Below are 24,028 nucleotides of genomic sequence, written 5' to 3' on the forward strand. Positions count from 1 at the left end.
TAATCAAAGTTCGGCAAAGTTGTGAACAGGACGTTACACCGCGTGGATGCTCCGGGGCTACAATATGCTCGATTTATCTGTCGAAGGAGACGAACATATCAAGAAGAAATAAACGGGAGTTCGAACGAATCCAGAGTTGGCGATAGCAACGTAATAATTATTGCAAAATCAGACCCCCAGCAGGCGTTGCATCATGTAGCATTAGATGACCCCGGAATGGAAAATATATTTTGTATCATGCGCCTGTACGCAAAAATATTCTTCTTTCATTTTCAGAACGATATTAAAAGAGATAAACAATAAAATTTTCTTTCCCCATCGCATTTTCTGATCACTAGATTGCGAGTGTTTACATATTTTTGGATAACTTTAAGTAGATTTATGATTTGTACGCTAAATATTGTAATTTAAGTAATTTATACGTTTATAGAAAACCGTAAGTAGAGATTTGTTTTACTATTGTATATTACAAATATATTACTACTTTCGCTTCATATTTATATATATTTTTCTATATCATATGCATTTTGTATATTTTCACATATTTAAGATTCTACTTTTTAGGTTATGTTCACAAAAATGCGAAATATTTCCTGTTATTTCTATTACTTTTTATGTAAGTACTTTTTGTGGTTCTATTTCCTAGGTTATGTTTATAAAAATACAAAAATAATGTAATTGCCAAAAAATCTGAATAAATTTGTATAATACCTTTTACGAACGTACACAATAATCTTCAAAATAAGCCATTCATTCCTTTGATGAACCAAATATAATCCAAAATTCACTCGTGAATCACCAAAGTCATATTCAACTAAATGAACAATCCAAAAACAAATCGATAAAACACGAAATAGTTTTGCTATCTTTCCGACACAGTACTTGCCTTTTGATGCAGAGCAACAATCCGGTAAATAACAAGAGTAAGAGCGACGGTAGACGTTAGAGTTTCGAGCGAATGGGGAGTGGGGATACCACTATAAGAAGATAAAATCACTAAGGAACAGGCAGTTTACGGTTGAATCGTCAGACAGAAAGTTTACATTTTCAACGAATCTTCACACACATTGGAACACACTGAAAGACGTTCTACAAGGTATGTATCTGACAATCAAATCAACATTATACACTTTATTTACATGCAACGTCGATCATGCATGAAATGTATATATTTTTTTGTCAGATTCTAAACTTCATGTTCCTAGTACCAAATTTTTGTAATCATATAAAAGTGTAATACTACTAAATAATACGAAGATATTTCCACATAAACTTATTTTCCAATAGCACGATTTTTTATCGTTTTCATAATATACAACTTTTGTATTCATACGAAAATAGTATTAAATGACATGACATTTAATATACTTCAATTTAGTTAATTAGTATGTAAATGCTACAATAAATAAAACTATGTGTAAATATATTTTATAGCTACTGTTAATCATCCGTTTAAAGACGTTACGCTTATGGAACGATTCGATTCAAACATTTTTATGAGTTATCAAATACGGATGTTTATATTGTATAATGTAGCAACTAGTGTAAACACGTTACTTACAGAACATTACCGGTATCGACGTAATAAGATATTCAAACATGTATTTTAATTGTTTTAAACAAGATCTCGTTTTTACTATTACTAATGCCTAAGGCCTGTAGGTCATGTTTGCATCACGTAACGGTCCGTACCGTATAATATGAAACGACCTTTAATATTTACCTCTAATAATGCGTTTTATACTGATAGTTTTCGAATACATAATTTTCTATCTACACTTTCAACGCGGACGTTTACATGTAGTCACTCTCATAACTTCTTAAAACAGGATAACTTTCTTTAAAATGAACCAAAGTCTTGAGTCTTTTTGAGGCGTTAGAAAAATTAATTTACTAACGCCTCGATAACGATAACGTGCAAAAAACAACTGTTGGCAACTTTTTTCTTTGAGCCTGTAATGAGGATTTAAATAATATGTTTTGTAGATTTATGTAATTGTATTTGTATACGTGTTCAAAATGTTATCGAAATCTGTTAACGTTGCTATGATCTACAAATGGTTGAAACTAATGAAAAATCGCAGTTTTTCGCTACTTCCGGTCTATAATAAATTATAATGAGTCTTGATACATTTTTTTATATCTGTCGCTTGTTTCTGCATCAATCGATTTCTATATAAAACTGTATGTGACCGAGGTATGTGTACGAAACGTATCGTTTGAATTTTCATTACAAGCTCAGATAAAAAGTTCTAAATAGTGACTTTTACTATTTTCATACGTCGTCGAATAAACCAATTCTTCTAACTTGTCAAAAAATCTCAAGTCGTTCCGTCTAAACTTAAAAAAGTTTTTCTGTTTTAAAGAGTACGTAAGTAATAACTGTTGGTTAGTTCTCATTTCACGGGAATCAAATCCATCGCATTCAGTAACAAGTGGAATTTTACGGGTCTTTCGTAGCTCATGAACAATTTGAATGTAAAAGCGTATATTAATTGAAATAAAATAAATTTACACACTTTTGTCTGGCAACGTTATCTAAGTCATTCACATTGTTGAAAATTTTCTAGTCCATGAAGTGTATATTATTTTAATCGCACCTAAAAAATTTAGTAAAGAAGAAACATAGGTCATCGACGACTACCGTGATAGTGAACGCGTTGACGAGCTAAACGAGCACTATTGTACCGTTATTTTGTAATCACTCTGTATATTGAACACAAGCTATTGAAATCGTGGAGAACACGAACGTAGGTTAGCTATATCTAATGGAAATCTACGTGATAGAAACACACTCAGGGGTCCTGTTTGTTCAAGGATAACATGTTCAGCACACTCGGAAGTGTTCTCATAAGCGATCCTGTGGACGCGTGTTGCAGCGAACTGCTTGTTCGCCACGGCATTCCGGTCACCACTAAATACAAGCTATCAAAGGAGGAACTAATAAAAGAGCTTCAGGTATACACAATCTTTCATTAATCGAAACTTTCCTCCTTTCTCTTGTTTTCTTTACATAGACGCGATGTCACGATCGATCTACACACATACATTCTACTTACACTAATGCGTATAAATACTTAGCACCTGGTGCAATTCGATCAAAAAGTTGATATTTTCGACACAGGGTTACGAATACAGTCAAACACTCGTAGCCCCGTTTTGTGAATGTATTACGTGCGTTATATGAGACATTAAAAATTTTCTTAGCACTGTTATGAGGCAACTGTTCGCAGAACCAATTTTCATCCACCTTTGATTATATTATTGCTTTTTCGTAAATGCAAGTGCACGGTAATGTACATTTCTATCTTACTTAGAATGGAGAAACCGGTTTACACCATTTCGATTTAGTCTTAGCGACGATTAGGCTTAGCTGCACTTTCCCCCTATTCTGCGTACACAGTCGACTGCGCACGTTGCAATATGGAGACGCATGCATAGAGATTTCTCGTGATTCAGGTTGTAACAAGATGCGTAAACTAGTATTGATTCTGCTTTTCCTAATTAAAATGTTCTATCTAGTATGTTTTTGTTTTTCAACGTACACAAAATGGAAGAAATATGGTAAATATCAATATCTCAGCCACCTCACCGATTTCGATGATTATCGAATACAACAACTCTTTTTTACACATAAAACCGCCGCTCGGTCTTAGTTTCCGAGTTATTAATAAATAAACGAGTGGAAAAAATGACGCTTAATCCAAACCTGATCCTTGTGTTTTGTTTGTAGCTTATATAAACGGAAATTGAGCGAAGCGGCAAACGTATCGACTATGCTTGCGGTCGTGTCACAGATAGACACATTCTATGTTAGATTTGAGTTAGATGCTATTTTATCCGCCCACCGCGTCGTGTTGTAACGGGTGTACAATTAATTATAGGCAAAATATACTACATCCGTACGGGCAGTTTTTCGCAAATATCTCGGGAACTAAGGCCAAGGGTCGGTTTCAAGTGAAGAATAGAGTTGTTCAAAATGTTCATTTCTACAACATATTGAAAAATTTTCGAAATCGGAAAGGTGGGTTAGATAATTACCAAAAATATTTGTGCGTTATTGCTGCGTCGAACTTCTGATGGAATCTTCTCACATAAACTACATTTTGAAAGGCAGTAGAATGGAAACAAAGATTAATCAGAGATTAATCTGGTGGAAGTAGTACCGTGTAAAATTCTCGTCACAGTTAGATGCAGCTTATAAATTCCTTATTCATCGATAGATCTACACAGGGTAATTCTCTTCCTAATTAACTCAAAAAAGGTGTCAACGATTACACTCTGACGATAACCGATGTTACAAACACGATTGTTTATATGTGTAATTTGTCATCAAAGAGAGATATGGTTGCCGTACTCCGACGGTTGTATCTAAACAAGGGTGTGATTTACAACACGACTAACGAAATTGAATCACAGCAATAGCAAGAGAATCTTCCATCTTGATCAGCGAGCAAGGTCCCATACTGATGTAAAGAAGTTTCAAGTAGGCGTAAAACGTGACATTAATGTCGAATTTTCAGTCTTAAGAATCGAGCATCATAATATGTTTATTAGTAGACTACGAATGTTCATACATTTATGCGAAATTGAATAATAGCTCAACAGAGTTTAATAATAGCTTGCATTATTGATAATAGCAATAGTATTGGAATATAGGTATCAGATTACAAACTACGATGGAACTTCATTTATCCGAACCCGCCGGGAAACAAACATTCATATGCACAGCTAGAGTACGTAAACTCCGAGTTCACATTCAAATAACTGAATTTAATCGCCGAGAGTTTATATAACCTAGATATATCCATCCCTCTTCCAGAAGAACGATTCTCCCAAGTAATTGGTTTTTTCATACAGGAAGCTTGTGACTATTTTTTCAAAAATTGCATAGCTGTATGTATAATGGAAAAAATTGTGTTATTTTATCTAAGTTAAACAAGCCATAAGTAGTATTTGTAAGGTTTCGTTTCCATAGACTGATTGTGAGTTCCATTTTACGCGGTTTCATGAAACTCGAACGTCGATGTTATCGAACTATCGCAAACGTATTCCAGTGTGTGTAAACTGCTTTAATCTCGTTCTCGCGTCCCTTTTTCTTTTCTTTGATCTCGATCAATTGCCGCGTACATCGAAGTCGGGGCAACCGGCTAGATCCAGTTCGGTCGACAAACACGAATACCGGTTTAGCTACACGGGTCGTTGTACTTATCTGTCTCAGCCGAGTCCTCTCTCCTATTGTGCGCCCGTAGACGCGTAATTTCCGTGATAGCTCCCGACAGGCCATTATCAGTGACGAATCCCCAAGTGTAATAAAATATAAAAATGTCACATTCTCGACAACTTGCTAATTGATTTAATTACATAACGCGAATTTGATTATTTAAGTTATGGTATCAAAGATATCAAAATGTAAATTACAAGCAAATTTAGATCTCGTAGAGGAAGGTTGAAAAACATACTTGTGTACTTTTACGCATCCCGAGAAAGGCACCTGAATCCGCCACCGCTTATCATTATCAGGACGAGCGTGAAGAGCGCATTTACAGTAGTTCGCGAAAATATTCGAACGCTTGTCACAGAATTTCTTTTTTCATCGATATATCATGTGCATTATGGGAAATTTTTTGAAATTTCGTTAGCGCTATAACGAGACATAACTGTCGTGATTATAACAGCATAACACCAATTCTTGAGGAAATTAGGGAAGTTTGAAAATGTCAATTTTCTTATCGAAATTATTAAATGATGACATTTACGTTTTTACAGTAGAAGACAGGTACAGTCTGTCGTGTTTATTAATTTTCTTAGATTTTTCAAAATAGTAGCTTTTAGCTTTCCACGCACGTAACAGTGACCTGTGTACATATATTCATACAATTAATGTAACGTGCATATCGCACGAGTATTATATGCAATTCTAAATAGTTCTATTTTTATGAAATGAGTGAATTTTAAACTATCTTACTTTTTGTTAATCTTCATCGCTGTCTGATTTTATAATGCGTGCCATGTATCTAACGTGCGATAAACAATAGGTTATGGCAAAGATACATATGGAAGAAAAATGCCCTTTTATTCCCGAGCAGCCAATTGAGTTTGATATGTACTCTGTATAGAAGTTGTAGATTTTGCTGTGAATATGTCGGCATCTCGCTTGAAATTGTTTATATTGTTACTTTTCTTGAAATAACGATTTAAAAATCATTCTTACCGGGTCCTACCAAATATTTCAGGCAGTGCTATACTTGGCAGAAATAATGGATTCAGAAAGTAATATAAACTCGCGTTACTTGAAAAAACAAGATAATAATACATGGCTGTACGAGAATAAAAAAAACACTTTGCTGCGAATGTGCGGCAGTCGCGCTACCTATTGGGTGTTGCTGGCATTTCGCTATGCACACGTTATGAGGCCTGCTGAGATACTCGGCAAAATCTTCACCGTTCAGCTAATAGTTCAGCAAATAAATTTTAATTCGTTTAATAAAAATAAAGCTACTTGGAGTTGCATGCGATGATAATACTCAGACGATGTGCACGTTATATCAGTTATATAAATCTGTACATAGGTCACTGTTACATGCCCGGGAAAGTAAAAAAACGGTAATTTTAATTTTTGTTATGTATAACTCAGCATTTCGAAAAATCTGAAAAAATTATCAGTTAATAAAGATGATAGGCAGTTTCTACTGTAAAAACATAAGTATCGTAATTTAATAACTTGAATAAAAAATTTTCAGACGCAAGGTCTTGAAAAATTTCCAGATATTTAAAGATAAGTAACGCTGTACAGTAAAAGAAATCATATTTAGGTCAATAACTATCCTAATGATAGAAATAGAATTGTGTCAAAATGGTTTCCCTAGAAAGCTCCTCCCATCGACGTATCGTAAGTTTCATTTGATTTACCGATGCTTTTATCGTGCTTATTAGAAATTACTTACACGTAGCGAACAATTGGTAATCTTAAACGTACAATTAGCACTAACGATGGTCTCGCTATATATTGTGGCTTGTGGATATAGTGACAACAATTAACCATCCAAGTATTTTGACGGTATTTCCGGAATGTATGCTTTCAATACATTTCTTGTAACTTCTATTGTATACATTTTCAGATTCGTTCCAGATTTGACCAACAATTAAGATAGCGGTGTCTCGTTACAGTGCTAATGAAATTTCAAAATGTTTTATATAATAATATAATACGTAAAAAATGTCTAAATGTATACGAATATTTTTGCCAATCGTTATAAATAATGTACTATTCGCATAATTATACGTATGAAACAGAATCACGAAGGATTGATCGTGCGATCGGAGACAAAGGTGGTCAACGACGTGTTTGCTAGTTGTCCAAATCTTCGCGTGGTCGGCCGAGCTGGCACTGGCGTCGATAACATAGATCTTCAAGCTGCCACGAGAAAGGGAGTCATCGTGTTAAAGTATGTCCGCTTTCTCTCTGTTACTCTCTGTTACTCTCTGTTAACTCTCACGACAATTGAACGACGAAAACAATTATTTCAACCACGGACGTTAGTTTTTGCATAATAATCCAGACAAATTAGCCACAAGAAGGATCACATTGTGCTAAAGATGGTACATACCTGAAATTTTATTGCGCGAATTTGTTAAAATCATGTTAAGGAACAAAAACAGAAAGCTTCGAACAAGGCTTGCAGATATTGGAAATATCTATCGGAAGAAACGTTGCGCGTTAAGATGGGGGCATTTTTTGCCGAGCTAACATTAACACTGTAAGTAACACTTTGCAAAAATTAATAAATATTTAACGACGAAATTTGGCACATTTTTGAAGAATGACGTAAGCTAAATTTTCACCAACTCTCAACTTCGTAGATTTAATTTTACAAGAATAATTAACGATTGAAAAACGTTTCATTTCATAGACATTCTTTACATCTACGATATTATCTCTTTTATTCAAAACTTTTTGTCATCTGATTATTACGTTCGTTGAAATATGAAAAAAAACTGTTTTCAGCAACTTTGGAGATGCAGATAGCCAAACCTGTACAAGTGCAAAGTGATAAACATATATAGGATTTATTGTTGAACATGATTTTGGCAAATTCGTGCAATAAAATTTCAGGTGGCATATTATGTTGCGTCCAAGGCTAATTTGACTGGAAATATTAAATATTACAAATAAATATTATAAATATTACAAATCGCTTGGACAACGTTGTATTAAATAAAATGCTAAGCAATTATGCATTTTTTTCAGTACACCCGGTGGAAACAGCATCAGCGCTTGCGAGTTGACGTGCGCGTTAATCTCTAGTTTGGCACGTAACGTTCCTCAGGCGGTTCAGTCGTTGAAAGAAGGACGATGGGACAGAAAATTGTATTCCGGTTTCGAGTTATCTGGAAAAACACTTGCGGTGCTTGGAATGGGTCGAATCGGTCGCGAAGTGACTCGGAGGATGCAAACGTTTGGCATGCGTGTGATCGCCTTTGATCCTCTACTCACGTGCGAAATCGCAAACCAGATTGGTGTGGAGAAGCTCACTTTAGATGAGATATGGCCCATAGCTGATTACATCACCGTACATACGCCGCTTATTCCTCAGACAAAAAGTACTTTGAAATTTTTCTCAGTTATTTTCATTACAGTATCGGAACAAATATTTGGGAGAAATAACCCATTCGCATTCTATTAACTAATTTACAAATAGATACTCCTCGTTTCAGATCTGATCAACGCTACGACCTTGGCAAAGTGTAAAAAGGGAATACGTATTGTAAACGTGGCTCGCGGTGGTATCGTGGATGAAGAAGCATTGTTGAATGCATTGAAGTCGGAACACTGCGCTGGAGCAGCTTTGGACGTCTTTATTGAAGAACCACCGAAAAATCCTGTCACTCTTGAGTTAATCGCACATCCCAAAGTCATCGCTACTCCTCATTTAGGTAATAACCTTTTTCAATGATATTTTTCAAATAACTGTTATCTTTTATCTTTACCTGTAACTTCGTTGTAACTCAATGTTGACTTACAGGAGCAAGTACCGAGGAAGCTCAGCAGCGAGTGGCCGAAGAGATAGCCCAGCAGTTTCTAGCATTATCTGATAAATCGACAGAATATACAGTTACCGGAATCGTAAATGCACCGATGTTGCATGCTGCCATGTCAGAGGAGAACGCATCGTGGATCGAACTGTCGAAAAAGTTGGGTCAACTGATCGGTCGGTTCTTGAAAGGGAAACTGAATGTAACTGTAAATAGTCAAACAGTTGGTAATATCAGCATGCGAGAAAAGGTATTCGTCCACACAGCCGTTCTCGTTGGAATTTTATCAGGGCAAACAAAGAACGGTTTGAACTTAATAAGTGCACCTATATTAGCCAAGGACATAGGTATTGATGTTAAAGGAAGCCACAAAGAGTCGACTGATGGGGAAGCAATCGTTGTTGAAGCTGAAGGTCATCAGATCAAAGGTAAGATGAGAATAAAACACTTTTTCTCAATGTATTATCATTCCTGATGTTCACAGTATATTTATTTTGATGGTTTTGGTCCATTTCTCTCTCAATTTTATCCAGGAACGGTCCGTGACAATGAACCACTGTTGCTCTCGCTAAATGATGCACAATTCGGCAATGGAATCGCTCTAGGAAACTACGTCTCCTTGTATCAAACCAACAACGTCCAAGATCTGGCGAAAATTGTGAACGCTTTCTCCACAAAAGGCATCAATGTTTGCAACTTGAACGTCAGCGGAAGCTGGATGGTGATTCAAACCGATCAAGAAGTTTCCGTACGTGTTGACAGCATCGAATCCTTCTGAAGCCCATGTTGTTCAATTAAGAGAAAAGCGCAGTATTTTGAAACTTGGTACGATTCAGTTTCACGCAAATCGAGTTACATTTTTGTTACATCAATATGTAGATTAATTATATCTACGCAGATATAAGGGTAATACAATGTTCGACTCTGTTCGCATACGTATTATTTATTGCTCCAATCGAAAATGTAGGAAAAAGAAACACAAATGAGTTGTGTTTCTGGTGAATATACCTATATTATGATCACATGTAATTAAACATCTTTATAAATCTTACATACGTACACATGTATTGAAAACTAAAAATATACAAAAATATATATATATATGTATGTATGCGTGCGTACGTGCATGTGGGTATGTGTATACGTTATATGTATACGTACAAGTATTTATATTTTTATATTGCTAGTACTCGTTAATAAAATATTACATGTATCATAAAATTACCAGCATTTACAACAATCTCCGCGCGTATTATTTCTCATGCGATAAACACAATACATCCACACACACATGTGCCAAGAAGGCATGAGAAATGTATATACCTTAGAAAATACAGTCATTGACAATTCTACACCAGTAAACTAAAAAATTATTTACGCGTCCGTTTTCTAACTAAGCCAACTAAATACTTTCTCCAATAACATACTAAAAATATTAAAATATAATCGTAGAAAATGTAAATTTATATTCTTTCGTAGCTATCTAGACGACAACAGTTAAAAGTGAAGGAGATTCCATCCTGTAAATATAATATTAAATTGTTTGTGAGGGTAAACAAATAGAGAAAAACCTGAATTGTGTCTTAATTGACTTACTTTAACGAGTGAAGGAAGGCTTTGCCAGAAGCTATGATTGGGCATCATTTCCCAACCTGTTGCACCCCTCAAGAACTTCAAAGTTAGTGCTCCACCAATAAAGTATATTCCAGAAATCACAAAGAGATAAATGAGTAATGTAGAACCAATGGAAAGGCCCTTAGAATGCATCAATGTTTTACAAGCATAAATAGACGTTAAGAGTAGATGCTGAAACAGAAACGCAAAAGTTTAAGAGAATCAAGAGAAACATGTGTCTATTCCTTTTAAAATATTTGAAACTTACATATTCGTTACGAGATGTATTGAGAGATTCCACGTACAAGCGTGTTTCACATGAACTGCAACATGACAGGGCTATTTTTGTTGTATAGTTCTTATGATGAAACATGAAAACAGGTGGTTTCAAATCATCACCTTCGAAAACTATTTTTGTTTCCTCTGCTTTACCTAGCACAAAAGTAGTGTTGTTGAATGCGGCACACAACTGAAATCATGATAGTAGTGTGTCATTACATATTACAGTACCAATAAAATTTCACAATGTTTTGTACAATATGTTCATAAAAGCTTTGTAAAAATATTCGAATACTATCGTGAATCGTTATACGTTGAATGACATCGATAATAGAATTAGAGCAAATGAGAAAATTCCATAGCATATTAATTAAACATTTCCTTACAGAAGCACCATTTCCGCGGGAACATTCGCTCGTTACATTATCCGACAGTAGTTTATTTGTACAAGGATGGAAGAAAAAAGTGTAATTCTGTTCGGTACTATTTATAAATCTGAAAGAAAAGATTTCTTTTCGGATAAAAATTAACGAGCAAAATATGAAGAGGTTAGGATATTCGATCCACCGACCTTGAATTAACCAGCGGCATCAAACTGTACCCTTCCCAGTTTGAAAACATGCACGAGCAACTCGTTAATTGTCTACATTCCGAAGAAGTTTGCTTGCAAAAAATTATTAAAAGTGATCCAAACACAAACAAAATCTCATTTTTCCTGATCATTTTTGACAAGGCTGATCTACGCGTAACTGCACCGCTATTAGTCAAAACATTGCCACACTCGATGTCACTAACACTAACCTCTTCGTTTTATCTAATAATACAAAACGTATTTTAAACAAAATAAATGATTCCATGTATCATCCGATCGACTAATCTAGGAACAATTTGAATACAGGCGCGATGAGGACACTATTAATTTTCATACGCAATTCTAAAAGTATCTTTCCTCTTGGTGACATGTTCATAATTAGCAATTATTTCCGCACGATACAAGGATCATGATCATTTCGTTACAGGATTTCAAGGTCACCAATATTTTTTGTATGGAACCCTATATTTATTTTCCAATTTGTTTACATATCGTGAAGATACAAATTCAACGACCTTAATAACCTTAATAATGATCAATCGATAGGCGGTAAAATTAAAAAAGGAATGTAGCGAGGAATTAACTGAAATTAGTTTTATTTCTATGATTCTGAAGGAGAGATTAGTAGGGATATCGTCAGGCGAAATCCTGTCAAAAAATGTACACTGAGAATAAGGACCTCTCGTGGTCAACGGCTGCATTATCAGCACACCTCGTCTCCAGCGCTCTTGGTGGAAGAAACGCGTATAGGTTACATAAGAGGAAAAATGTGTGATCGTGCAATCCTGACAAGATTAGGGTATACTCTGCGACGAAGAAAGATATATAAATTAGTTCCACTTTTTCACTGCTCCTTATGCAATCGTATATCATCCTAATTAGATCCTGAACTTTGTTCCTATATTTCATTTAAACATCGAAAGGGATAAATAAACGTTTGCAAATTCTGTTCAGTAAATAAAACCACTAACGTGATACTTGTTAAATAATTTCAGTAATTTCTGTGGAGTCAAATAAATTTATTTGTTATTAATACTATTTAGAAAAGATTATAATACTCTTAGATTTAATTTATTATATTATAAGGCAGGTTAAAGTAATATTATCTTCTGTGTGTTACAGGATTGCTTTTGGTACATCAGGAATCTTCAACCTTTCTGAGAATTTTGAAGGGATTCAGTTATGTCTTATACTATTTTATTCTTTTAATACCTACCAATACTGAGCAATAACTTACCAATTTTCTCAAACTCTTCCGTCATTTTTGATAACTTATTCTTAAATTAATGAGAGTTGGAAAGTATTTTAGGATATGGATAATGGGAGGATTTTAAATTAACTAATGATTAAACACTTTGTCCATTTGCAAAATAAGGTCGTTTTATTCAATCGAATGTGCAAATTTACAATAATCGTACAACTTTACATACAATTCGTAATTTTCTGTATAATAATTTGTGTAACTGAGTAATTTTATTCACAACGTTTCATCGTCATGGTATCCTCAAGGGAGAGTGTTAATTATTTGTCTTTCAGGCGTTTCTTTTCGACGTGTAAGAATTCAAATTAAAGCATAATTAAATTTCAAATTATATCTTATATCTTAATTATAGATATCTCTAGGCAGGGTTACGAATAAATAACTGGTATGTTCACATGTAGGACAACCTTTATTATTTAATACAGTACTAATTATAACATAATACTACGCATTATTACAATATTAGTATTATTATATTGGTTGTAATCTGAGATTTTCTTCTTAATGGTGTTTTTTGCGGCGTGGGTGCGTGCGTGCCGTTGCGTGCATGCGTGTACGCGCGCGCACTTGTGTGTACGTATCTATATATGATAGTTTTCATACAAATAAACAAATAAATACATACGTATGTATCAATTATATATATGTACATATACATATACATATTTATTCGTTTATTCGTAATATCCCTACACTTAGTGCATTACATGTACACGTATGTATGTGTTTATATGTATACATATATGATATTTATTATACCCTTGTATTATTACGCGGTACATGAATTCATATCTTATCTCTTATAATCTTATAAATCTAATTCGAATACATATAGTGTATATAGATATATATATAGATATATATTTATATATCATCAGGATGGTATAAATAATATTGTATTTCATAAAAGCACTTTTTGTTGCTTATAATATTATTGTTTTTTTTTCTTCTTTAATTATCGCATCGCTTTTTCCCCCACATATTTCCCCTAACGCTCTTTCTTTCTTTCACTTCGTTTCTTTTTTTCTTCTACTATACGCGACATTCGTAAAGGAATTTTCTTGCTTTTTTTTACATTCTTAAAAGAGTTTTACGTCTTTCTTTCTTTCGGCTTTCTTACTAGCTTCGGAAGGAAAACTTAAGACACATTACGAACTACAGATATCGAGAATCTTCTTCTTTTTTTTCTTACATCTTCTTCCTCGTCTTCTCCTTTTTCTTTAAATACTAGACAATCGTTTTCGCGTTGTATGATCGCTCCTTTCTCATCAATCTCTTTCGAATATCGGTCGATATCACGCAAACCCCCGTTCCCGCCCCTGTCCCCACCCTCGCCCAAGATGTCGGTGAGAAATTCCTTTCGTGCAGTTCGCTAGTTCTAGCCATTGATTTCTTTTTTTGCTTTTTAATTTTTTTGTTATTTTATTCTTCGTTCATTCGCTCGCACGCACACACACAAACACACACACGTTACAGGCAGACGTGTGTGCGCGCGAGTCCAGCGCTATGCAAGTGTGGTACTTTGGAAGACTATCATATAACTCACAATGTTCTCCTAATCCATGACCATTTATTCTATTGCATTTTTAGAAACGACCGCATGCGTCATAGGGAAAGTTTGTTGCAATCGGGCTGCGAATATTTATAGAAATTTGTATTTCTATAAATAGAGCGAAAGGAATCTTGATGAAAGGAACTATAGGTGAAAAATTGTTTCTATTATGATATTGTTACACCGTAGTGTAATTTGTGTCGTAACGATAACCTATCCGGCAGAGACAAGCAAGTTAAGTGACTATAAATAAGCGTGTCTGTTCGATGTTGGGTTGTTGGGACGTTTGAAATATGCGTTTCTCAGACACATTTTAAAAGATTTTCTGAATTTTATGAACTGTCAACTAACTAACTTCCCATACGGACGCATGAAAACCCGCAGTCCAATTGCAACGTTTAACACGATAGAGGCGATAAAAGGAGGAAATGCGATAACATTGTGAAGAGTAAACCTAAACGCTATCGCGGAAAAAAGGAGAAGTGGTAGAGATAAAGAAGCGATAAGAAGATACAAAATGGACGAAATAGATTTGCACAATAGAAGAAGTGATCAGAGAGGTTAGAAGAAAATTGTTTGCTACGTATGACATCCTTCCAGGACACTACACCGGCATAGTAACGAGTACAGAGTGTCCTACAAGGTATGGCATATGCGGCAAATGAAAGATAGGAAATACGGTTTAATCGAAATAAGAAATACGAGCTTATCGATGCCCTTACCTAATCTCTACTATTATTAGTTTATTTTATTTGCTTGCTCTTCCTTTTATCGAATCAGTTTTTAATTTGCAAAAGTTTTGCTCCATGTTCGAATGGCCCGGGAGAATTACACGCGTTTTCCAATAAGTTACGCAGTTCTTTCGTTTTCGTTTTATTTTACTTTTTTTTCATTATCTTTTTTCTAGCAATTAATTGTACCGCCATTAAAAAATATCTGATATTTGTCTCTTAATGATTTATAAACTTTAAACCAGAGAATGCTCGTGTCACTTTAGAGTTAGTTTATAGAAATTACGTTCGCATTTTTTTTATATCCTTTGGATAGATATTAAACACTTTTTTTTTTTTTTTTTGTTCTTTCAGATACATCATACCTTATGAAACACATTTATGCTTTCGCCCTTACCCGCTTCAATAAATATCTCCGTATGTGTTACTCCCTCGCAATCGTCCTCCTCAATTGTTATTTTTTTTTTTTTTATTTATTTTTCTTTTTTGTTTGGCTGGTCCACTAACATTCCTAGAAAAAATACTCTCTGCAGTCCTCTATGTTTATAAGCTAAGATTTTTTTTTTGTTCCTCTATTTTCTGTTTTTGGTTTCCCGTCATTCTCCTATTTCGTTTTCCTTCGTTCCTTCGTCAAAACTGTCCATTCACTTATCTCTCGTTTTAGCTTTATCTTTCCCCGATTTTTAATACTTTTAAGAACACCTTCTCCCCGTTCTCCGTCTTACGTACATATAAAATCTCGCAATAGGTTCGTGCAAGCTACTTGCAACCACTTCAAACAAAGAACGTAACGCGATTACGGTACCTGAATTTTAATCGCTACCGTGCGATCGAATCACATTGATCGTTCGTATTTCCGCGATTTACACACGCGATACTGTGTATGTATATTGACGGTCATTATACATCGATACGGCGATTATACATCGTAATCGAGATACACGCGGTGAAACGTTAACTAACCTCGTACACGATTTGTCGTTCGACTAGTTTGCAAGAAAGCGAAGGGAGAAAAGCTTACAACTGATGGTTAGTTTGATTATAATAAGATTACAAATTATCTAGTATCACAAACATCGTTATAGATCGCGAAAATGCCCGTGGATAAACGAATCGAGCCGATTGGAAGGAAATAATCCAATTCGTCAAATGAACTCCTGCTTATACAGGCCGTTCCAGAACCTGCGAGCATAGCTTCACTGGTGGAACACCCTGTATGTATGTTTATACGACGTTTATAAACGTGTAGCTTTCTCGTATCGCGAGAGAGGAAGAAGGGAAGGAGGAAACATGAAATACAATATTTCTTCTATCGAGACGTTTTTATCTTGGAATCACACTCGCAGTTTACCCTTCGCGATGATTAATTACAGTTCCATTGCTTGAACGTTTAGATAGATCATTATACGATAGAACTTCATTTATCTCAAAGAGATTCTAATTAATGCGACTCATTAACTGGACTTTAGCTGCTCGAATTTACTTAGTCGAACGTGAGCTCCTGTTATGCGAACGGAAAATAACAAGTAGTTGGTGAGCTCTTGGTATTACGTCAACTTCAATTATACATATAAACTGCTGCTTGTCCTCCAAGTGCAAATAAATGGAGTTCTACTGTATATTGATTTGATGAGTGGAGGATCAGTGTTATAAATATAATATGGAATAATCAGAAATGGTTCGATTAAGCAAGAAAAGCCAGAGGAGTTGAATCCTATAATACTCGTAAATCGTGGATAAAATAATATTTATTTATTACTTGTTACTTCAATGAAACTTTCCTTTTCTCAATGAAATGTACATTGCCGTTAAAATGTCAAAACCGTATTTGGACATTTGGTTATCTTTCACAAGATGTATATTAATGATATTGAATTACCATATACATATGTATTTAAAGTTTATACTAGTAAAATTTACATTTTACAAATTTATATGGAATTCTACAGCATAAAATCTGATCTCTGCTGTCAATATTTTCGTTCATCGCTGTACACGGAAACAGCATATGTTACAGGAATATAATAATTTTCAAAGGGAATCGTATGAATTAAGGGAAACTTGACACAATTAGCGAGTAAGTTCCAATCAAATTGTGATAATTAAATAATTTAAGCGGGAATTATGTTTAATTGTATTCCTGTGATCATTCACTAACCTTGAATCCCTCAACCGTCTATTAATACAATACGAAAGAGAGAATTTTAGAAAAAAAATACTTATCTTAATTAAAATTCGAGTAAGCGTTTAAGATATGTTAGAAAAAACTATAGAACGTAGATTAATATTCGTCTGTGATAATCAAGATAAAGAGATCATTTTTCGTGTCTTTAATATTTTCAAATAATTTCTTACTTCAGAATAATATTTTAAAGAAAAGAGCGAATAAATAAATAAACATAACCTATCGTCGTAATAGCCTTTTGAAGTATCAAATCTTCTTTTTCCTTTTCAAACTCATTGGGATTCGTTGAAATATAAAAGTCAGGCAGTTAAACGAATGATTATTTTTATTCTATTTACCTCTAATCACGATCAGTATAATCGATATTAAAGCGATGATTGGAATCCTTAGACTTTAGAGTTCCGAACAAGCGAATGAAATGAAATTTCAAACAAGTATCAAGTACCCTGTACAATCGTTAGTCGTTAGTTACGTATAGATATTTAACGTTATCTCCAATGATACTGAAAGTCTTTTTTGATTCGTTAGCTTTCGAAAACGAATATATTCGGTAAAATCACGAAACAAACATCAAGGATCTTCGAATTCGAAAAAACAACTCATAGAATACATAGAATAAAACTGTAACTGTAATAGTTATCAGGGAAAAAGATAGCCCCCCCCCCCCTTGTCGAGAGCTACGAAATTTAACAAGGGACACGATTCTATTAATCGAACTGTGGTTTTCACCTCTTCATCAGAGAAATGCTGTCAAGCAGGAAAGTCTAAAAAAATATTTATATTCGCAGTTTATTATTAATCTGCTCTCAGTCAGTCTCAAATTTTGGAGATGAATTATTACCTCCACGACTATGGAAAAATATAATTGTAAATTCAATGATAAGTTCTTATTGTAAGAGATGTTTTTTCATAGCTAGACTGCGGATATTTTTGCGTTTATAGGAAATTTGTAAGTGCAAAATTGCACAGAATAAACGTGATATGAAAAAATATGTAAAATATTCAAAGTATAATATTTTCTATGATACTTGGTAGGTAAAATAATCTTCTACCGAGATTCTAATTTTTTAATTATATTCCCAAAATTGTGAATTTACGTAAAAATTCGCTATCTACTTATAGCCTTTTAATTGTTACGTAGTTTGATAATGACACATGGGTAAAAAAATTAAAAAAGACAAATTTTTCATCGACACCTTCGATACGTCAACTGTATGCTTCATAGAAAGAGCGTCTTTTTAGTTAAAAAAATAATGCATTCAGTCGATATTACGGCACTTCCGATGATTTTTCTATTATGTTCTAGTTTGATCTCGCGTGTGATTGTATTTAGAAATCGATAGTTCAACTGAGATACAGTTTTCGTTGAAACAAATTTCACACTCTTCCAAGAAGACGAGAATTTATTCGTTGGAAATAAGTATCATGGTAATTGTACTATTATTATAGTAAACGTATAATATTACTATATTAAAATTGAGTACATACACAGCTGTTCATAAATGTTAAGACATTTACAGAATATCAGATAAATATGGAAAGTTATTATTAAGAAATTATTGTTTTTTCATGTTCAATTAATTAATTATGTAACTAATACTATTATATTATTAATCGATCAAACAATAAATGTATTTCTTTCAAGTAAAACTGATCTTGAATTTTAGAGAATTACATGTTTCCTGTCATTATTATTGCTTGTGCATTTCGAGATACCTAACCTCCTAAAATGAACTATTTACGCTAGTTTGATGTCTTTTCGAAATTCCAAGATATCACACGATTTACGTCGATCGTAAATAAAAGTCACGACAAGTAGAAAAAACGTTCGCCGTTTTCTTCTTTTGATTATTATTGTTCCCTGCTATATTGGCACTTGATATATAGTCACAATAAAGAGTGTAAAATCACAGAAGGAAACAAATCGCGGGACAATGCGTTGTGATGAAGATCGTAAGGACGGTTCAACAGTTTGGGAAGAATTGAAATTTATGATGGATTAAGTCGAATCGTGTCCCTTGCCACTCTTTTAATACCTTACTTTGTATTGAAACACGCAGAGCAAATATACGTTTCTTTGATATTTTTCCCTCGATGTTGACAAAGCAAAATCTTCCTTGTTATTTTACGTTCTGATTGTTGCTCAAATGACGCCAAGTTACAATGAATGCTACCCACTTGGAAAAAATATTTAAATAGTATCGATTCTTTATGATTTTTCTAAAGTAAGGCCTAACGGTGTAGGTACAGTGGTCACAGACGCGCACACACTTTCAAATACCGTTTCACAAGCGGTATTTCTCCTCGTTTTCTCCTTTCTTTTTTAAATCGTTAACCGATTATCATCGAGTATTTCTGCATCGAATAATATTTTAAGTTACCTTCAAGTCACCGACAATCATTTCACAATATTTTCGATAATTTCGACGATGCTTTCATCGAATTTTTTCGGCACTCTATCTAGTCACGCGTTTAAATCATCGATCATATTTTCCACCAATACATTCATTTCTTTATGTAAGAAGTAATGAAATGATAATGAAAATAATAAAATATTATTATATCACACTTATACTGTCATGCCTCGTTTAAGTTATACTAAGTTACTAACCTTATATCATGACTTTATATTGTTAGTACAATATATATATTGAATTCTTAGACAATTATTATTATATATACTAAAGAATTATTATTAGAGGTATATACTATAATAAAGCTACTTGAATTGAAGCAACTTGAGACCACTTTATTAGTGTACTTATTATTTACTTAACTTGAAATATTTCTTTCAAATTTATGTGCTTACACTCATTAGTCAAACAATGGTTAAATATTATTTTTTTAACTTTCCATTCTTAGACCTTCAGATCCTTCTTTAATGATTTTGATGTTCTTCTAACATAGGACTGAATTATTCTGAGGATATTTTTGAAATATATGTGAAATATATTTGAAAATAATGCCGCATTAGACAAAATTAATATAAATTAAGAAAAATCGAAATAGAAAAATGATGATGATGATAAACCTATATTCATAAATATGAATTAAATGTCGATGATTTTAACGTGTGGGTATATACGCAAGGTTAACTCGCTTAAGCTGTCGATGAAATGATTGTCTGTAATCTAGAGGTAACCTAAATAATATACGCACATAATCGATCGCGTTGTATCTGTGAAAACGCGTCTTTTAGGCTTCGATTTCTAATTCGTCATTCGTGGAGTTGCTTGAAACGTAGCAAGGCTACAACAAAGCTTCGTACCATTTCATCTCTCTCTCTCTCTCTCTCGATTCCATTTTAGAATTGTCTCTAATCGATAAATCACATCTCTCGTCTCTTCGATTCGACAGTTTCTCTTAAGAGTATTTCTCTAAATAGAAATCTCTCGTGATCTCTTAAAACTAATCTGCCTGTTTAAATCTTATTCGCCTTATTTTAAATTTACCGCGGTTTTATACATATTTTTTGTCAATTTTTCATTTTTTTTTTTTTTTTCAACGTAAGTAAATACTCTTGGTTTACCATTTACGACATCCCACGATTACAATCTACAGTTCGTTATACTATAACCTATGTTTCGTAACTTCCAAGCGCGGTAAATTTCGATTTACGAACGTAATATTTTTTTTTCTCAAGAACATCTTTTTGGTGTCCCACCGAATGAAAGTCTCCTTTTACTTTGTTTTCAAGAGCGAGCAAGACTAGAATCTCTTATTAATATCACTGTTTATGTCTAACTAAAAAACGAAATGAAAATTTAAAATTAATCGAAGAAAAGGAGGAATAATTGTTAAATCTCATGTCAAGTTTCTTGATTATATGTACCTTGTTTATTTCGTTTTTACCCATTATCGAAAAGCTTTTTAAGAAACACTTCTCAGGGATTTTCCATCAAACGGTGACAATGACGTTACGTCCTACTTTGGAAACATTTTTGTTCTAATAAAAAGGATGTAAATAATGAAAATAGTTCATAATTGTACCCGTTTTTGTCGTTCCTAGGCCGTTTTTATACCGGTAATTGGAACATAAGCTGATTTGCATTGACAGAATAAATTTTTGAACCCTAGAAAATAATACTATAAAAAAAACTAAAAATATTCCAATGATTAAACAGAAACGATGTCGATTCGCGAAATTCATTGGATTGCAAATAAATGAGAGAAATGAAATGTAAAGATTATTATACACGTACATATGTGATGATAAACTTTGAAAAATTTACACACTAGTAACGAAGCAGCTTTTAATAGTCGCTAGTATCGATTGATATATCGTTTATCTAAATCTAGGGATATTCATTTCTTTTATGTTGCACCATTATATGAATGTATAGTATTACTACACTTTCCATTCGTACTTGTGTATTTCATCTTTGCGATTAAGTACACCGACTAAAATACTTTGTTGAAATACTTTTAACGGGAATATAGTTCGACGAAAAGAGAAATATATGCGTAGAGGGCACAAGTATAGTTATTTTTGTCTGCTATACTTCACGTGGCCTGTTTTTCTCCATTTCCTATTGCGCTTTTTTTGAGCAAATAATATCATGTTATAAATTATTCTTGATATTTCCTTTCTTCTCTAAACTATCAAGGAAACGATAAATATTTTCAAGGAACAAAATAAAAGAAGAATGAAAGAGAATATTCGGAGAGACGATGATATGGAACACTCTTAAATACATGTAATACTTCGGAAGTCTCGGAAATAAGGTAATTATCGTAAGCGTTCGATTCGATTTTGAACGTCATGGCGACGATAAGTCTTCTCTTATTTCATTTTTCCCGATCTTTCCAAACAAATAGATACGAGACTCGCTTTTATAAATACGGAGTCGTTAGATTATCACCAAATAGTTGCACATTATTATACACCGGTTTAGTCTTACACGCGTTCATCTCGACTTTTTCTAATGAAAAAGGACAACTAATGTTTTCTCTGCATTTATAGTCATCAATGCAGATATGTATGTCGATAAAAATGCGCATTCGTAACGTAACCAACAAATGTACAGAAAATCATTCACATTCGTAATAAATATTTGTTTGATTTAATAAAACTTTTATTCTTTTAAGTTTGAAATTTACCAACTTATATTCATTGTGCTATTTCTCTGTCATCACAGAACAAGAAACAATATAGACAGCATGCTGAAAACAAGGTTATATAAGGTATCTTTATAAAATTGATTGTCATACAAATATCGCAAGCGATATTGCCAAACTTGTGTCACGTTGCTCATTATAAGTTTGTCGGTAAAACACAGGTAAACGTTTAGAGTTTAGCACGAAACAGAAAAATAGGATATAACATTACATTTGGTGAGTAATAGCTGTTAATAAAATTATGTATCATCCGTTTCAGTAATGAAATTATTTATCATTTTCAAAGAAAATTATTAAGAGGCTTTAACGAAAGATGCGTATATCGGAAATATGTAGTAGAAATCTCGATAGCCAAATAAAAATTTTGCGGGACGGTTCACAGTGACATACTGTCTTGTTTCGACATCACATGTTAGCGCTTCGAAATGTTACGCTGATCACGTTATGTTCTTGCTAATTTGCAAAAAGCGAAGTTCTTGCTACTTTCCTATTCGGTTCGTTACGAAAAATGGCATGATCTCGGAATAAATTGCGTTAATGCACGTTCGTAGGGGGGTACCTTTTTATGAAAAATTTTAACAAATTGTTAGAGCACTAAGTTCAAAGTACATCGTTGAAATAATGTTCTCTACACGATAGCACCACCTGTTCACCCGCTTATCGTAATTTATGTACATACATACAGTGGCTACAAGAAGTATTCGTACGTACTTATTTTTAACTGAAAATTATTTGGTTGAATGCGAAACGAAGCATCCTGTTTATTAGCTTCTACATTTTAGATCTATATTTTTATAATCATATGAAATTATTATTAAATGGTACGAAATTTGCTATAGTTGGATAGAATTAATTGGTGTATAAATGCAATGTAATAAATACAGCGGTGTACAAATATTTTTTGCAGTCACTGTATAAGTCTTTTGACTAACAAAAACTATTTGTTCGTTAATATATCCATTACGCATAAGAAAATAGATATTTTATAAAAAAGTGATTTTGAAATTGTTGTTCAAAATTTCTAAAAGGAAAATTATACTAGCGATAAACCTAAATTATCGTATAGTTCGAAAATACCAAAAATTAAATTAATTCTTCATCGTTAACATTTAGTAGCAGTGGTAATTGATAATTAACCGTATTATTGCTTTATAACAGTGTATACGTAATACATTAACGCACGTTAATTCTACATATAAAGTATGGAGAAAAAACAGATATGTTAGAATTTTGTTTGATTTGCTATAAATATCGATATTAACTTTACACAAATATAAATAAATTATTACAAAACATATATCATTAACAAAAAATTCTTTCGAGCCGCTTCAAAAATTAGGATTACATTAATGTCGTACCAATTTTAGTACAATTGTGTATAAAAGATTGTTCTATATATTTTGCAGTAAAATTTTAACGACAAACTCAATGTTTTAATGAATATTTTCCGTTCCATTTATAGTAAAAAATACCATGAATTCTGAGATTTCAATAAATGCTATAAAACTCTTCTTTGTAAGTAAACATGTTAGCAAAATGGTACAATAAAAGAAGCTCAATCGTTGAACAATTTTTTACTTTTTCCTGGCTTACTGAATTGTAATCGTTCTGTTGTAAATTGGATCGGTTTAACGAAAACAAAAGGAAAAGAAAGGATACA

At 33.3% G+C, this 24,028-nt stretch overlaps 2 protein-coding genes and 1 long non-coding RNA gene across 3 annotated transcripts; 2 read left to right on the forward strand and 1 right to left on the reverse strand.

Annotated features, from left to right (window-relative positions):
• Window positions 1–983: 983 nt before the first annotated feature.
• LOC139994699 (D-3-phosphoglycerate dehydrogenase) lies at window positions 984–9,926 on the forward strand. Its single transcript, XM_072017600.1, has 7 exons — window positions 984–1,096; window positions 2,818–2,958; window positions 7,297–7,448; window positions 8,252–8,604; window positions 8,719–8,937; window positions 9,027–9,464; window positions 9,570–9,926. The coding sequence occupies exons 2-7, from the start codon at window positions 2,824–2,826 to the stop codon at window positions 9,812–9,814; spliced, it is 1,542 nt and encodes a 513-aa protein (XP_071873701.1). The 5' UTR covers window positions 984–1,096; window positions 2,818–2,823; the 3' UTR covers window positions 9,815–9,926.
• Window positions 9,927–10,049: 123 nt separating this feature from the next.
• LOC139994706 (cation-dependent mannose-6-phosphate receptor) lies at window positions 10,050–12,186 on the reverse strand. Its single transcript, XM_072017613.1, has 5 exons — window positions 11,501–12,186; window positions 11,316–11,424; window positions 10,919–11,119; window positions 10,633–10,842; window positions 10,050–10,556 (listed from the first exon to the last, which is right to left on the reverse strand). The coding sequence occupies exons 1-5, from the start codon at window positions 11,650–11,652 to the stop codon at window positions 10,500–10,502; spliced, it is 729 nt and encodes a 242-aa protein (XP_071873714.1). The 5' UTR covers window positions 11,653–12,186; the 3' UTR covers window positions 10,050–10,499.
• An 8,797-nt stretch (window positions 12,187–20,983) lies between these two features.
• Window positions 20,984–22,860, forward strand: LOC139994709 (uncharacterized). The gene is made up of 2 exons (XR_011801698.1): window positions 20,984–21,975; window positions 22,389–22,860. It is a non-coding gene; the product is annotated as an uncharacterized lncRNA (long non-coding RNA).
• Window positions 22,861–24,028: the final 1,168 nt, after the last annotated feature.

The sequence above is a fragment of the Bombus fervidus genome, chromosome 15 (genome assembly GCF_041682495.2).
Source record: "Bombus fervidus isolate BK054 chromosome 15, iyBomFerv1, whole genome shotgun sequence".
Lineage (NCBI taxonomy): Eukaryota > Metazoa > Arthropoda > Insecta > Hymenoptera > Apidae > Bombus > Bombus fervidus.